This window comes from Nannobrachium achirus (genome assembly GCF_963921795.1).
Source record: "Nannobrachium achirus genome assembly, chromosome: 1".
Taxonomy (NCBI): Eukaryota; Metazoa; Chordata; class Actinopteri; order Myctophiformes; family Myctophidae; genus Nannobrachium; species Nannobrachium achirus.
Genome location: NC_137810.1, coordinates 22,962,393 through 22,980,642, shown reverse-complemented (window position 1 = coordinate 22,980,642; position 18,250 = coordinate 22,962,393). Strand labels below are relative to the sequence as shown.

At 40.0% G+C, this 18,250-nt stretch overlaps 1 protein-coding gene across 5 annotated transcripts in view; it reads left to right on the top strand.

The window, feature by feature from the left end:
- nfic (nuclear factor I/C) overlaps nt 1–15,681 on the top strand; it is a 58,401-nt gene extending 42,720 nt beyond the window's left edge. For all 5 annotated transcript variants that reach the window (XM_080721064.1, XM_080721067.1, XM_080721065.1 and 2 more), the window contains 5 exons: nt 154–267; nt 945–1,102; nt 1,578–1,746; nt 2,291–2,379; nt 6,160–15,681. In XM_080721064.1, the coding sequence (XP_080577190.1) occupies nt 154–267; nt 945–1,102; nt 1,578–1,746; nt 2,291–2,379; nt 6,160–6,180 (551 nt within the window). In that variant the 3' untranslated portion in view covers nt 6,181–15,681. The remainder of the gene's footprint in view (nt 1–153; nt 268–944; nt 1,103–1,577; nt 1,747–2,290; nt 2,380–6,159) is intronic.
- The last annotated feature ends 2,569 nt before the right edge of the window (nt 15,682–18,250 follow it).

The window sequence follows — 18,250 nt, the reverse complement described above, 5'->3', positions numbered from 1 at the left end:
ACATTTGACTTTGGTGGTACGCAGTGTATGGCATATCAATGAGGACCAGTGCCAAGAGTTAGTAAATTGTCTTAGGTCAACTTCTAATATGTACAGTAGGCACAGCATGATGATTTGCAGTACATTGTTTTGTCTCTGTGTGTCTGCTTCCAGGTCTGTCTCCTCCAGTCAAGAAGGCAGAGATGGACAGTCCCTCTCCACAGGAGGACTCACCCAGACTGGGCTCCTTCACCCAACACCATCGGCCTGTCATAGCTGTACACAGTGGTTCGTACACACACAGTACTGCAATACTAGAAACGAACACCAGGATATCCTGACCAGAATACAGTATGTTCATTGTTCATCTTCCATGGGCAGAGGTTGACAGGTCGAATGTCTCTGAAATGTTGTCTGGCATTGTGTACTGTGGTGATTTGTACCTGGGATTTGTACCAAGATAATGAGAAAACTCACAAAAACATAATTGCATTTTAAGCGATACTCATTTTGGTTTCTCTTTTGTAGCACAAAGTTAAACTAATCAGCCTCGGGGCACTTGGCTGGTGCTGGGGTAAAGTACTGTACTAGACCATGGGCCGCAGTGCTCTCAGTTTGGCTGAGTGTCTTTTCAAACATAATTGGTTCAGGGGAGGGACGCCAGGTGAGGAGGGTCACTGAATGTACTCCTACAGGCTGGGGCGGCGAGGAATGTTGAGCGGGAAGAGTAGGACAAAGGCTCTACGTCCTCCCCATGGGGGTTCCTCACACAGTGGGAGGAATTCATTGGCATAATGACTAAATTGGGGAGAAATGGAGTCAAAATAATTGTCTACTCTAAACGAAAAACAAATACAGTAAACAATCAGCCTTAGCCACACAGTAAAATCATGTTTTTTTTGTACAATTTTTATTCTTATTATCTTTCTTTTATTTTGTTTGATTTGATCTCTGTCGATGTCCAGGTCTGTCTCGGAGTCCTCATCCCTCATCATCTCTGCATTTCCCCTCTTCCTCCTACTTCCCTCATGGAGCGATCCGCTATCCTCCTCACCTCACCCAGGACCCCCTCAAAGACCTGGTCTCATTGGCCTGTGACCCTGCCAATCAAACTCCCAGCTCTGTAAGTATAACCAATCAAACTAGGTTTTGTGAATAGCATCAATCGGGTTTAAATGCAGAGGTTCCCTTCTTAGTGACTTTCTCTCGTTCCATTAAAAAACACACCCAGTGTGAAGGGAACTGTGATAATTATGAGTTCATTACAATCAGACACCATACAAACAGACACCAATAATTGACCAATGACAGTCTGGACAGACACGGGACAAACAAAGCCAGATGTAGGAGCGATAAAAAATTATATAAAATGTACACCTCTCCTTTTCTTTGAATTGATTAATAATTTTTATGGTAAGGACCCCACTGCATTACATTTTATCGTACATAATAAAATAAATGTGATTCATGAATTGATTCAATGATTGGGTCATCCATATCTCATCCGTGTGTGTGTGTGTGTGTGTGTTTGTGTGTGTGTGTGTGTGTGTGTGTGTGTGTGTGCGCGCGTGCGTGCGTGCGTGGCTTTCTCCAAACAGCTGAATGGCAGTGGACAGGTTAAAGTCCCCAGTCACTACATCTCCTCTCAGATGCTGGCACCGCCCGGCCCTGCACCTCCCTCCTCCCTCCCCAGGCTAACTCTGCCTGTGGACTCCAAGACCAGTACCACCTCCTCTGACGGAGGGGCACACTCTCCCACATCACCCAGTGAGATACACATTCACACATACAAATGTGAAGTTTACATTGGGGTTATTTTGTTCTCAATTCAGAGAGTGAGGTGTGACACTGTATTTTATGATCTTTTTAGTTGCTGTTCTTAGAGCATTAAACTCAAATTGTAGTTACAATTATTAACCCATTCAGGCCGGGAACACATTTTGCTGTTTGGGAGGGGCTTACAGTACATGTACAGTATGTAGCAACATATTTGTTTTGTAGGCTAATTTCTGATTTAGCCCTATTCTATAGGTTAGGCCTAAATTTTAATTATAGATATATGTGTTGTAAGCGATGTTTTATTTAATTTCTAAGTTAAAGTTCTATAGCAATGGTTGCTGTCGGAATATAGAGCTATTTAACATTTGGCCGTACAAATTACGCAAATGTTGACCGTACTTTACCTCTAATCCCAATTAGGTTCTTAAGAGAATGAATACGAGATTGAGCACCGTGACATAAGGCATTATGGGTTTAATGGTTATCTTCGACTTGTCTCTGCCTCCCTACCTCTATCTTCTCCATCCTCAAGCATACTCGGCCCCTGGGACACCTCCAGCCAACCGGTCCTCCTTTGTTGGAGTCGCCCCCCGTGACCCAGGTGGACTTTACCAAGCCCAGGTTAGAGAATATTCAGTGGGAACTGGAGCAGAACATCTTGTGATGTGTCAGTCCTGTTTCCTATAGCACACTAAGGATGTCCAATTTGCCTAAAGCATCCTTGTAGCATTGAAAACGTTAACTGGAAGTTATCAGACTGTACCAAACCTGGATTATCAGAAATGGATGTCTTCAATAACTGCTGGGGTGGCACCAGCTATTGTAAATCCTTAACAAGTAGCCAAGACCTTAGAAAGTTCATCATAGTAATTAAAACTTTAATTAGTTTTAAACCATTCAAACACTGGGAATGTCTTAGCTAGTAAAGCATTATCATAAAGCTGATTATGAAGCAACAAACAATGTAAATACAGAAGTCACTGCAGCATCAACAGAATTGGAATAACAGAACTTCCAAAAATAACCGTCAGTAGACCACAGCAACTTATTAAACTTAGTTGACTTTTTGCCATTAATGTATTGATTTGTTTTGCATATACATACAGTATAAATAATTGTATCAGTAATGATGAATTTAATAGTAGTTAAATGTAGTTAATCTGTAGTGGGGCCTCTATAATGTGCTGTCAATGCATTTATGTTAAAAAAAGAAAGAAAAACGTAACACAGAATAACCTTATACTATTGCTATCACAGCATGTTAGCTTGTTAGCTATACATCCAAAAATGTATACACATATCATGTAGTGTTTCAAAATCTGTGATAATTGGTTGGTTTATTATGGTGATTATATAGTGTGGATAAGGAGCAGAGCTCAAATGTGCACCTTTATTAAGTTTGATCTTAGCAGTGTGTAGGTTCGTAACAGTTACGCCTAGAAGTTGGTAGGTGTATATTTAATAGCAACTAAGCTCTACGTAAGAGTTTGTATGGTGCAGCCCAGCTTAATTTAGTGAGGTGTAAATCTCGCTTCAGTAAATGCTCACCACATTGCCATCTAAATTTAGGGAGGTCTTGCGCACAACTGGAGCCAAATAGCCTCTGTCGTGTGAAGTATTGACTGCTTAGGAAGACAGACACACAGACCGATCCGGAGATTTAATTATTGCTATACATGATAGTTAGTTTGCAATATAAATATGTAGTCCCATGCCTCCTACTGGAGGATTTGGTTGGTTATTTAAAGTAGATGATTAATTAGTTAGATAATAACAATGCTTCGATAGGTGCTCGACCCAGGCCCGGTAGCAGACTGCAGAGTGGCTGCTGGCTGCTGCTGCTGCATTGCAGTGCTTCTGCTCCATAAAACAGCTCGGCGAATACTGCTGAGCCAGGAGTATGAATGTGTGTGTATGTGTGTGTGGGTGTGTGTGTATATGTGTGTGTGGGTGTGCGTGTGTGTGGGTGTGTGTGTATATGTGTGTGTGCGCGTGTACGCGCGTGTGTGTGTGTGTGTGTGTGTGTGTGTGCGCGCGCGCACGCGGGCGCCCATGTGTGCGTGCGCGTCTGCATGTGTCTGTTGAACTGAATGCAAGGTGAAATAAGTTCTTGGTAGTTTGGAGCGACGGTAAGGTGTGTAGACTAAGCTTGTCAGAATAGTTCATCTAATTGCCTGATCAGACCCTATAGAACTGGGGAGAGCTAGTGTGCCATGTCTAGGATCGACAGTATACTGATACACTGTGGTCTGTTTAGATTCCTGTTAACGCAACACACAGTTATGACAACATGGCAGAAGTTGACATAAAAGGCAGTTTATTTTTTTAAACGTCACAGATGACTTATTACCTGCTAATACATCCAACATAATCTGCTGTGTTACTCAAATTAGTCAGTGAAATCTGTATTATGAATGGAGTTATAATAACCATTAAGATGTTTTTTGAGCGGTGGTAGACCGCTCCATAGCATGGCCGTGTGTGTATCCGTGTATCCGTGTATCCGTGTATGTATGTGTGTATGTAGCCTGAACTACCACTCAGTGGCCAGAGAGGGTGCTCTTGAGTCTAGTCTGAGCATCAACTGCAATATTCTCTCTCTCTCTCTCTCACACACACACACACACGCACACACACGCACGCACGCACGCACGCACGCACGCACACACACACACACACACACACACACACACACACACACACACACACACACACACACACACACACACACACACACACACACACACACAACCACCGCTCAGTTCACACGGGTGTGATTTTTAAAACAGAATTACAGTATTTAAACATCCTGGAGTGTTGAGTGAATGTGCAAAGTAAAATCAACAGCTACTGTGTACCATTTGGTTCCTTTTGTACTCTCAGTGGAAATAATTTTTAAATGAAGAATTCTTAAATAATCTACATGTGACCGTAAGAAAAACAAGAGTCTAATCTAATAACGGTGTGGTTTCCCTGTTTTTTTCTCATGTTTTAGTTTGACCTTTATTTATACAGGTGAAATCCCATTGAGATCTTTATTTACGAGGGATCCCTGTTTTGTAAAACAGACAGAGGCAACTGAAAGGTTCGCTAAATTAATTTGCAGTTACAGTATATGGCTCAGTGTCCTGAATCCCACTACATACGGTATGCAGGTAATAGCTGACATTCTTGAAATGTAAATTGAAAACATTTCGTATTGTAGTGGGACAATTGCTTTTCTTCATCCTTTTACTTTTGGATACGGTGATGAACAATGCACCAATGATGTGCTAACATTTATTAGCAGGTCCAGACTCAAGTTAATTTCCCTTTATTTTTTAATTTCCCACAGTATATTTTGTTTTTCATTTCAAAAGATTTCCAAAAAAATATCCCCAAAATGTTCCATATATATATTGTTTTTACAATTTCATAAAAAATATTATTATTATTATTTATTTTTATTCCATAAATTAGAATAACAACATTAAGAAGTTCTGAAAATAGCAGATCTACAAGCTCACAACACATCACATTGCTATAGTCTTTACTATTATGAACATCTTTTTGGGGTCTCAAGCTAAAACGTTTGGGAGTGAGCTGAGCTAAGATTGGGCTAGCGTGAACTGAGTTTAGATTTTTTGATTGAATATGTTATTAACAGTTTGCAAACAGTACAGTAGTGAGATGATTGGCATAGCAGCGTCAGCTGAGCTTTGTGGTAGCGTGAGCTGATGCTGTGATCGGTCTGTTTTTGTGGGGACAAAGATAGGGACAGAGATACAGACAACCCCTGTTCGAGACAGCTGGCCCCTTCGGTGCTGTGCCGTAAATATGACCTTGTTCATATTGTATAGCTTTATGAAGGCTTACTATGGTTTACTGCTGATGCAGACATAATATATGAACACTGCATTGCAAAACCATAAAAAAAATATGAGTGGTTTTGTGAATGATTCTCTCAATCTCCCTCTTTTGCTTTGCTCTTGTGTAATGGATTTTCTTTCACAGATTCTTGTTTTAATATCGATTTCATATTTTGAAGTTTATAAACATCAAAATTTTCAACTGTCATACTTTGTGCTAATTGATGCAGATGGTTGAAACAATAAAAGAGAGCACAACATGTACTTCGGCAAAGTATTAGTATTTGTATTTTGTATTTTATTTTATTCTTAAAGATAAGCCAAAGATGACATGTGTGTACATGTCTACAACACACGCACGCACGCACGCACGCACGCACGCACGCACACACGCACACACACACACACACACACACACACACACACACACACACACACACACACACACACACACACACAGGTTGTGACTACACAGTATGTTCAAAATCTCTTTATGTGCCCGCAAATTCACTTTTAGTTTTTTACCTGAATCTGTCTTCTCTATCTGTTTCAGTCTTGGTACCTGGGCAACTGAGTGACCTTTAGAAGAAGGCTGATTATCATGACAAACCAATGTCCTGAAGGAGAGGCAATGATGTTGTCAAGAAAACACAAGCCGAAAAATACACATAAAAGCGTAATGTGTTGTTATGCATATATAAATGTACATCTGAATATATTTATATATGTGTATCTACCTAAACATGATAAGAGACATCCTTTGGATGGAGAGAGAGACAGAAAGAAAGAGAGAGACGGAGAACCGCGGGCACCCCCAAACCAAACACAATGCAAAGAGGAAGATGATGATGGAAAATGGCTGCAGCAAGATGAACACCAATAAGACCTGTGATATCCAAACGACAGCGACGGATTGAAGGGGGTGTTCGGTGCAGCCCACATGAACTGTCAGCTGTGAAGCCGGCCAGATTCAGGCCTCTACCGTGTCCCATGAGGCCTCTCTCCTAAAAAATATCCCCAAGGCAACAACAACAAGGTTTGTTACATGGGACGGACATCTCTCTATACCTTCCTTCTTTTCCCTGACCACTCCCAGAGTGGTAGTCCTCTAAACACTAAGGCCTCCTCACTGGGAAGGACATTAGCCCATACCCCTCCCCTCTCCTCCCCTCCTCATCACTCTCAGAATGCCCCTCTCCGCTGCAGGTGCTGCTTCTTATATATGCAAATAAGCCTCCCTTATTTTCTGAATCAACCAGAAAGAGAGAGTGAAAGATCCAGTTTTTTGATATATTATTTCTTTGCACTTTTCACTATGTTTTTGGATGTGCTCGGGGAAATTGGAGTTCAGACAGCGCAGCTCGTTGCTCTCTTCCCACCAAAAGACAGAGGCTTTTCTCTTTCCTTTTATTGACAATCATCGGCCTGTACCTGTCATGTTGCTTTTCAGAGGCTCATGTTTCTTAAGACTGTTTTGATTGTGCTCTTGTTTTTGAATTAGGAAACAATGAATCATGGTGGAATGTAAGAACTATGTTCATGCCTACAGTACTCTAACACAGCACACAATGCTACAGTTGCATACACAAGTGGTACTGGTAGTGGGACAGTGCACAGATATTTTGGAGGGCAGGGGCACCAGCAAAAAAAGGGTACACCCAAAATAGTGTACCTCTTTTTTTCATGAACATCTTGCCCTGTTTAAGTGATGATGGTGAAATTAATTTCTATATAAAAACCTACATGAATGATAATATTCTAAGACAGGACTGTGGGTGACTGGGGCTAAAGCCCTCGTTGGACCTGATCTGTGCATGTGCCTGATTGATAAGGATTGTGATGAGTTGAGCTACTGCTGTAAAACAGCTGTAGAAGAAGATGTAATGTTGAAATGCCAAGATAACTTGATTGTGATGCTGACATTCTGCTGTCTAGCATGTGTGTTTGAAGCTCTATCATGGTGTGGCGATGTGTGTGTCAGGATGTGAAACTCTGACATTGTGTGGCTGTGTGCAAGAATGTGAATATGGTTCCTGTATCTCCACAACTCATCCCTGCTCTCACCTGAGGAGACTTTGTGTGTAGATTTTCGGTCCCTGATTGTCTCAGCGGACACAGTATTGGTTATTTGGGAAAGGGGTTTGTACTTGTATCTAGGTGTAATACTATTGGATATAACAGGCATTGCACTTTTTTTTCGAGCAGCTTTTTGGCGTGATAGTGTGGCATGTTGCCAAGCGGTGGGTTTTACTGTGTTGTTGTAGAGGTTGTCAATGGTTTTGACAGCAGGGTACATGAGCTGAACTTTGAACTGAGCACAAAACCCAGGTTCCCTCTCTCCAGTTCTAGAATGCTTCCCTAATGAGTGTTCAAGTGCTGAACTCATCCTACCCTCATCCTTCCTGACCCTCCCTCCAGGGCTGAAAGCATGGAGGCGTATATCTCTTAAGCTGTAACCCATGGTAACCATGGCAGCGAAATTAAGAGTTAATGTGGGGGATGTAAGGATGAGCAAGATACATTTATAGACTTAGGCCAGAGTGGCACCCCGAATGCTTGATTTGGTTTAGGGTTGGTTTCAGCACATTGGGTTGTCTATGTGCAACATGCCAAGAATAGATCACACAAAGCTACAGTGGATGAGTTAACTGTACATTCTTCAAGCCCAGTTTGAGGCATCCAACTTTGAAACAGCTTTGTTTAAACATTTCTCATATTTAACAGAATGGAAGCTTCAACACTGGTCTTATACAAAGTCAATATCAATATATGCCAAACATCAATTAGAAGGAACAAATTAAGAGTTACCTCCTGCATATTGCTAATGGTCAGACATCTGAAAGAGGTCTGAGAGGTCTTTTGGCAGTGACTAGGTCAAAACTAAATCTAATTGTGAAACACATCAGCATGCGTAAAGCAGTCTGTTGTATAGCCCAAATGACCTTATTTGCATTGATCATTCATTAATAAAATTCCAGCAGAGGTACAAAGGTGAGATAGCTTTCTTGTGACATTTTGTCTATTCAGATAGGGTCTTCTGAGAGGTCATGAAGTCTGCTTATACCAAGTTGTATTGCACACTCTACAAGTGTTTCATACTAAATGGCCACATGCTAACCTCTAAGGCCTTGTGCTCTTGAAAACCAATATATTGTACAGTAATTTGCTGGTAAGGGTGGTCTGTGTGAGAGTGAAATTTGTTTGAACCGCTAGTTTTTTTAGGGTTAAAGTTAGCAGTGGCCTATGACTGCTACAGGTTTGGATTATCTAAAGAAGGTGCTGATATTGATGATATTCACACTCCGGCTATTTAGCTCTTATACCATCCTTGGGAGAGTTTCCCATTCCCCAAATATGATGTAAGAGCAAAATGGCCGCAGTGTGATTATGGTCAATGACCTGGATCGTATACTGGGTTCGAAGAGGGTTTGGGTTAAGCCCATTGAGCCTGATTTATACTTATTTGTATGACGGTGTCCCATGCCAACAATAGCCAATCAACAAGCTCACAACGCGACAAGTTCTGAGCTTGTAGATAGGATATTTTCGTCTCAGGACATAGTCGGATGATGGAATATAAATTTGGCATTAAAGTTAGCTGAAAGCTGATGTAAACTGCATGGTGCTGCTGTGGTCGCTGTGCTGACCTAAAGAATGCATGGCTCAACCTGATGATACCTCTCCCTCCTGATCCTGTTCTTAATCCTTTCCTCTTTCTGATACTCTTCCTTCATTCTTCCCCTCTTCTCTTCCCCTCTGTATGACAACAGAGGGCGTTATATGGAAGAGTGATTCCCTATCAAATCTACTCCTTTGGATTTTAATAATAGCCCTGTTGTTAAACTTCTCTTTTGCACGATATTTCATAAAACACATTATGTGCCTTGCCTTTAGTTAAATAACAATAATACATTATTAAGGAAAAGTGATCATTCTTTTTCTTTTCTTGGTACAACTGGTAACATTTCAAAAATACAAAAACAGAAAAAAATGCTGCATGTGTGACTGCTTGTTGTTGCCCAGTTTAGCTGGTAGACAGTTTTTAGGTTAGGAGAAAATGGTCCATTAAAAGAATCCTTCAAATGGTCTGTCAGTAACAATACTAACCCAAGTGTCTCTCCGTGGAACGCCTTCACCAGCTTCTGTGCATCTCTTTGTGTACACAGTAAAATCCTCAGTGTTGATTTAACTCAGACAGTGTACTAATGGAAGAAAACCATTTAGTTCTGTTTGCATACTCTCAGAGTTAACCACTTAAACCCCATATTCTTAGTTGACGGGAGTCCCCCAGGGCCAGGGTCTATAGGCCCCCTCCTTTTTCACTCTACTCCAAATATCTTCTGGGAAAATAAACAATCTACAAGCTCACAACACGTTGAGCAGCTTCTAGATTAGCTGTTTTCACTGAATGTTTGCCCCAGAGTAGGGATGCTACTGTAGGGTTCATGTGGTTAAATTAACACTCTGGATTTTACAGTGTATGTTACTTTTCAACGGAATATGTAACAGCAACAACAAAATGTGCTTCTGACATAATGTTGAAACATTTCATAAAGTGTGATGTTAAAACTACCCCCTTGGATTTGCTGTAAAGAGTGTAGTTATGGCTAGCTACCTGGGATCTGATAATGGCACAATGGTTAGTGATAGGGTAAGAATCCCACATCTAAAAGAAAAAAGAGAAATGGTGGAAACTCCTGATCAAATATTCACAATATGATATGAATAAAAGCCATTTTCAGAGTCTGTAGTTAGCTCTGTCTCCCCTCTGTTGTGGCGATGCTGCCATAGCAATTGTAATGTAAGATGTAATAAGAAGTATTAAATACGTAGACATTATAGTGTTGGAGAAAGGCACCATGTCTGTTCAGAAAGTCTTACTATTTATTGTGAATATTTTGTCAGGTGTTTAGCTATGCCCGTATTGTTCATGTACTGTATTAACATGTAGTTCATTTGAGGTTGTGGCTAAGCCACAGAGTATGACTTCCATGAAATGGATAAGGCATCGAGGTTATAAGTTTAGGGTTAGGTTTAGAGTTATGCCTGTCAGCTATTGGTGGGCTCAAAGGTTCTGCAGCTTTCTGATATGCCGGCAGAACACCGTCCATTTCTTTATTGGCTGAGTTTGACCATGTGACTGATCGTGTGACAGGATGTTAAAAAGAGGCCATAAGTGAGGTTTGAGCTTCATTCTGATGCATGCACTAAACACTATATTAGGCATAGACTATGCCTACTCAACTTGGCTTTCATTTTTGTTTATTTTTTATTTGTTATTGTTACTTTGCTTGTAGAACTATTACAGTTTTCAACACAATAGTGTGTATAATATTATGTACAATATAGGCATATCGATAAAAAGGATACAATGTGTATAGGATGTTTAAGATTGTCCATGTTTGTGTGTGTAAGTTGGGCTCTTTAAAGCCAGTGGCCAAGCCACAGACTATACTATGTTCCATGTAATGGAAGAAACCTGGATGGACTGATGCTAAGATTTAACTGTGTAAAGGATGATGAGATGAGAAATGATTAATAGAAGAGATATGGTGTGTTGAAAACTATGGGTTAGGGGTCAATAGAGCAGAGCTTTGTCTCTAACTTCAGCTTGAAGTTAGTTTCATTTGTGTTGGTTACTCTTGTTAACCGAGGACGTTTCTGCCAAAGTCAAGCAAAGAGAGAGTTTGGACATTTTTAACGTGTTACTGGAACTTCTGTAGAACCAGTAGCCTTTGGCATCAAACAACATAGCAGGGTTGTGGTGTTAACATGGATATTACTAAACAACACCATGTCCAAATTATTTTAATCAGTTGCTCGTTGCTAGTTGCTGAGAACAGTAGAGATGAAGAAAAGCTTTAAATTGTGTGAAGTATGTCAACGTGAGTAAGTGATGTGTGAGGCTGTGATGGAGGTGGTATGGTTAACCGGGTGTTATGGTATGCTGTGGTTAGTGAGGTGAATTAACTGTCAGCATAATGGCAACACAGCGACTGAGGTTGCCAGCCCTCAAGGACTACAGACAGAACAGCAGAAAGAAACAAGATAGATAACTGACAGAACAGATACACCAGATAAGGTTGGAGCCTCAGCATCGCCACTTCATGCTATTTGTGAGTGTGTCTGTCCTAATATAAATCAACAAATAGCTGACACTGATCTGTGTGTGATTTGTAGTATGAAACTACAAAATGGAAGGTCACTGCATCCTTGGTGCTTCTTTTGGTCAATTCTTCATATACAACAATAAATGGATGAGGTTAGAGCTATATTGATAAAGGGAATTGTATTCTGAGCATGGTTGCTTTCCCTTATCTGGAACTAAGAAGTATTCACTGGAAATATCCAATATGTCTGACCAGAAAACATCCATAAGACATTTAGATCAGCTAGCATAGAAAAAATGGAGCTGCATTATGGAGTTAGATGCTATTAAAACGACCAATCATCAAAATGTTGGGTGTATAGTATACAGTATGTTATGTCTATACCTCAAATAGGAAATACTGTATTTGTAAAGAACCCATTGAGATGGCCAATAACGTTTCTATTTAACAAAGCCAAATGTTGTCTATCGGGCTCTTGAGAAGCATATTGAATGACAGGCTGCCAACATATGGAGCGTGCTGTGGTGAAGCAGGTTATGAAGTGTGATCCTTCTTCATATCTATCGCTCTGTACTATCGCTGTGTAACTATCCAATCATACAACCACAAAGCGATTCGGCTACCTTCTCTAAACGCGATGACAATACCAATCAGATATACGATAGACATGATAGATCCATACAGCATTGTGAAAGTAGCTCTAAGATTTGGAGATGGTCAGCCGTGCTGTTTCAGCATAGAGGTGATCTGTGTTATTATGCAAAGTGAGGCTTAAATGGTGCTAGGGATCTGCTGTTGTCACTGACTGGCTTTTATTTGTGGTCTTTTTTACCCATCAGCCTGTGCAGTCATCGTCATCAAAAAAGTACAGATTACATAAATCACCATCTTGCATTAGATTGTAATTGAAACATTCTTATTTTATTTTGATTAGCTGTTCACCGCCCTGTCTGGGTATGCTGATTATGACAACAACATGCCAGGTCGAGAAATCGTATGTGTTCTGTCTACAAAAATGAATGATTTTGATCGAACAGTGAAACACTAATGCCATGGTTGACTTGACAAGATATATCAAACAAGCACTGCAAGAAAAGCACTATTTTAAACAATGTAACGCCATTTTGAACGATGTAACACCATTATAAACGATGTAACAACATTACCATTATAACTGAGGTTGGTAAACTGATTTGGTGTGTGTTTGAGCAACTGGGAACTACTAGTTAATGTCCCACTTACTTATCAAGATGAGAATGTTGACATCACCAGAGACTGAACTAGGGTTGATGAAAATTTGCTTTGAATATGATGTTCTACCTCCATGTTTAGCCTTCCATGGTTCTCTCATCAGGTCAAAGAAATTGCCCCTTTCCAGTTGGCATGGACAGTGTTCATTTTCTCTCGCCTCTATTTAAAAAAAAAACCAGCAGGTCAACAGCTTGAAAACTGAAAAAACCAAAAATGATCTCAACAAGCAGTGCCTATTATGTTACTGCTGATTTAATTTGAATTGTTTTGTATGCTAAGCTGTGCAGTACTGTTGTATTCAAATATCGCATGGTCATATGACACATCGTAGTCTGGAGGGGACGGTGGACTGCGATGAGGTCATCACCAGCCCTGGCCAATAGAAATGGGCCATGCAGGTCCTGAGGTGACAAGCCATACAAACCAAAGAGTATAAAAAAATAGAGAGAACGGAAAGTGGGGGAAATAAAAAAAGGGCCACCTAGAAGTGTAAAAGATGAGCTGAAAAACTAACAAAAAAATAAAAAAACAAAAAAACAACTACAACCACATTTTCCGATTTCATTTAGAAATATGCACTGTAACAATGGGCAGTTTGACAAAGCACATCATTACAGATCATCTCATTTGAATCCATTTTAGATCGAGATTTTCACTGGGACACTGATTTATGTCTTCAGAATTCTCTCTATTTTTTTTGTTTTACTCTGATAAAAACGTAAGTGCTGTTCTGGGTAATCACTGTTAGCATTGTTAGCGAGGAAAACACCAGCACACTGGTGCCGATACTGCTAACAATGATTGGCTAGAATTGTTACCAATTATAACTATTCTGACATATTCTTAAAGTATTTGTCAGCCGTTATAATGGTTATGGATGATCACTGTTAGCATTATTAGCAACAACAAAAAGGGTTTCTGGGTGTTTCAAGTAAGCCATTATAATGGTTCTTGATTATTTCTGTTTGCGTTGTTGGCAGAGGAATGACTCAGATCTCTCCAAACTTATGGCTGGATGCAATAAGAGGTATAGAGGCTGGTTTGAATTAGCTATTGAAACATTCAAGTGTTATGTTGGTTTTCATAGAGGGCTCTTTTCTATAACAGTTTATGTGATTCCCCTATGTTCTACTCCACTCTGTTACTGCTGTTGACTGAAAACCAAGTAACTCTAATATTGTCAGTTTCCATTTTTTATTTTCATACTTGAATTTTTCATTGTGTGCTAAGCTTCCTGGCCCTGGCACAGGCACAAAAAAACAATTTTTATGTAGTTCCGACAATATACAGAAGTTGGAAAATAACAAATTTCCATATTTCTTAATTATGTAAATTCTGACTTTGTAGAGATGCAAGGTTTTCCTCTGACAGCAGTGCTTTATTGGTTCATTTCTGTATCTGTTGGTACTTTGTTTCTGCACGCAGTTTTCTCCATGTGCTGTAGACAGTTTCTAAAGAAGGGAAGAAACATTATTTGTTTCTCAGAGAACATTTTTAATGCAGTGTCATATTTTAAGGACTTTTTTTCTCATTATAACTTTTCAGATAATATTATTGTAAAGGACTGCTTTGCTTGCCGCCAGACATATGTCCCCCACACCAGAGAGAACATAAGGAGGAACAGCTCTGCTATTAGACAACAAAGCCCAGAGTCAAATTTGCCTTTTCACAATTTACTTAAGCCTGATTTATATTTGTCATACGGCAGAGTATAAATGAAACAGTAGTTAAAGACAGCCATTTAAAAGTCAATCTTTGTAAACCCGGCTAGTAGAGCTTTTTGCCTTTGGCTAACTTCCCATTCACACTGGCACTAAAGTGGGCTAGCCCTGACTTCAAGGCAGCATTCACTTTACTTGCCCTGCAGCAGTGCTAGCTATCACTATCAACAGTATTAGAATTGATCTGGGCCATCTAATGACCTTTGAAAAGGGAGTAAATTATCTGTAACACTTTACTTGAGCATGCACATTCATCTTTGCAATTAACACTTAATTGATGATGAACTCATCTTAAATTATGTGATAATTAAGCATTAATTATGTGTATAAATTTGCCTGCTCGAAAGAAACCAAATTATGAAGTACTGTATCCAGCTATTAACTGCAGTACAAATTTAGAGCTCAAGGTGTTGAACAATTATGTCTACAGACCAGCTATACTATAGCATAACTTCAGTAACAGTTTCAAGAATGATACAGTTTAGTTTTTCAGTTGAAACAAAAGTCAGTTATAAACATAAACTTTACTTTTCAATATTTCGAATTTCACTCAAAGGCTACATTTATACATATAGGATTAAAAGAATCTGACATAAATGATGTGACCAGTGAATAAAACATGTCCTCTTCAGAGGGCTTAGTTTTCTCTTGCCATTTTAATACAGCCTATAAAGTCAAAAATTACTTTACAAAATGAACTGGTTTTCCACTAAAAAGCACGAGGTGTCAACATTTTTAGTTGAAAATCAGTACATTTTGACAAGTAACTCAGTCGTAAGATGAAATATAAATTAGGCTTAACAGTTGACCTTAAGAGTAACGTTTCCCGAACTGATGTTATTGAGCTGGTGTGGGGAATATTAAGAGCTTTGATAATATTTCATTATAACCCTATTCAGCCATTGCTATCAGCAGATGCTGATGAATTCATTACTGGAAGTGAGTATGTTTCCCTATGCAAAATATACCATTAATAAACAAGCTATGCCACAACTCAATTGTGTTGGTTATTCCAGTTATTTCTACATAGTTTCATTTATTTGAGATTGTATCAACGTTTTCAGGCAGCATTTGCTCACGTTATCTTCCGTAAATGCTGTTTTAACTTATTTTATTTATTATTATTATTATTTCTTTTTTGTGGTGTGCTGGCTAACAAAACAGGGATGCTTGAAGACAGAGCATGACAATTTAGAGGTCCAAACACAAATGGAGCTAATTAAATGTTGGAGGGAGAACAGAAAGGGGATCGACATACTGAGGTTTTTCACAGGCTGAGATCTACTTCAAAATGGAGTGTCATCAGTTCTGTAAAAAAGGGCCTCAGGAAACTAACACAAGAGACTGGGCTGAGGCATACAAGGACAGAACTATACGCCATTACCATATTAATACAGTTTCATCCCATGCCCAGTCTCTCTGTCAATCCTTTCAATGTATCCCAATAAGGTAATTCAATAGCAGTTGTAGGTATTTATCAATCAAAATTAGAATATTCCGGATTATAAAGTCATATTAACTGAATTGCAGAGGAGACCTGCCATCTTTGCAGATCCTTATTTTCATTCATGATCTAATCCAGGGTTGTCCAACTGAACAACCTGTTTTCAATCTTTCAAGGTATATAGTGTAAGTCCCTGAGAGACAACTAGACTGATGAAGACACAAGTCATTACTGTAGCTTCTGTACGAAGTGTAGGAATAGAAGAATAATATTGACATTACCCCTGACCAATCAATGGTGTGGTTTAAATAATCCAGTTTAGTTAGGTTTATGCATGAGTTTGGTTTGGTATGGTTATTATGATTACAGTAATGATCTAACAATTCTAGCAATAGCCAAAGTTAAGAACTCTGACCTAACCTTTTACACTTTAGGAAATGGTCACTGTCCAAGGTGCTGAAGTCTCATGAAGAGGGTGTGAGCAGCCTACACTCTACACTGGAAATAAGACATGCTGTGTATTGACACTATTGATAATGCATTGATGTACTATACTGTAGTATTGTCAGATAATCTGAATAATTAGATGTAAACAGTCATTATTTTATGCAGTATTTTATGCTTTTTCCCCTTAGTACAGGGGAGAACCAATCTTATTAATTAAGTATTATTTCCCCAATTCAAAGTGCCTAAATAAATACATACATTCCCCAGGAGGAAAGGGTCAGCAAGTACACATCGAGGAGGAGCTCAAGTGGGACACACACACACACACACACACACACACACACACACACACACACACACACACACACACACACACACACACACACACACACACACACACACACACACACACAACACGCATGTGAGAAAAAGGCTCAGCAGTGACTATACTGGTCTGTCGCCTGTAGATGTACGCAGTAGGCAGTCTCACTACAACAGCTCCATTGAAAGTGTTCTGTCAGGCTGGGTTACTGCCTGGTACGGAAACTGCACCACCCGCAAACAGAAAAACCTACAATGAGTGGTGCGGTCGGCCGAGCACATATAATGTGAGGTGAGCTTCCCTCCCTCCAGGAACTGCAAGAGATGTGTGTAGTCAAAGCCCAGCGTATCATCAGGACAGGACCAGCCACAAACTGTTCATTCTCCTACAATGACTGCAGCCAGGCAAGGAGGCCTGCCGTAGTGGCAAGGGCAAGACCACCTGGTTCCACCAGCTACCATTAGACTAGATACATACCTTTATTGATCCTGCCCAGAGGCAGCACAGCAGTTACAGTTACAAAGTTACAGATACAGAGTAAGGAAAGTACTGTCTGATACAGCAATACAAAGGTAAGAAATAACAATACAAAGCACCATCAATTAAGAACAACAGTATACAAGAGTATACACCTATACAACTATCCTACACTATGCAGAAAAACAACAACACCAGGTTACAGTGTCCACACAATCAGTGCAATGCAAAGAAAAGTGAGTGTCCACAGTGCGATCAGTACAATAAGTGTCATTAGAGGTCAGAGTCCTTGGTACATTGGTAAATCTTTTATTCCAAGTTATATGACAGTTGTGAGCATCAAAAGTGTGTGTCGTAAATCCTTATAGCTACCGGCACAAAGAACATACCAAGTCTCATACAGTTCCACCCAGGGTAGGTGAATCTATTGTTTCCTCTCCTGCTAAGACCGTTAAACAAGGCGTGACCACCGCCTGTCACCAGAATGGCCATGGACCTTTCCTTGTGGATCTACCATGTGGATTGTAGGCTACCTGTAAAAGTTACCGCCCTTTGTGAACTATGGGGTTGAACCTGACAATGTGCAGATTTCTTTGCACCTTAATATCATGTACCATGCACTGATACTCTTTTTTGCAGCTTAGTGTCTAATTGCGACCGTCAGGTCGCAGTTACTATCAAAACCTCCACTAACTGTCCGTCTGTCCGTCATGTCTCATGTCTCATGTCTCACATGCCCCTCTTCTAGCGCCACCACTCCTACAGATCTTGCCTAAAAATCACGCTAAGTGGTACACACTATCTCGCAACTCATGTCTGCAACATGCATCTGTACCTTTTCCCATATGGGCCTCTTCTAGCGCCACCATGTG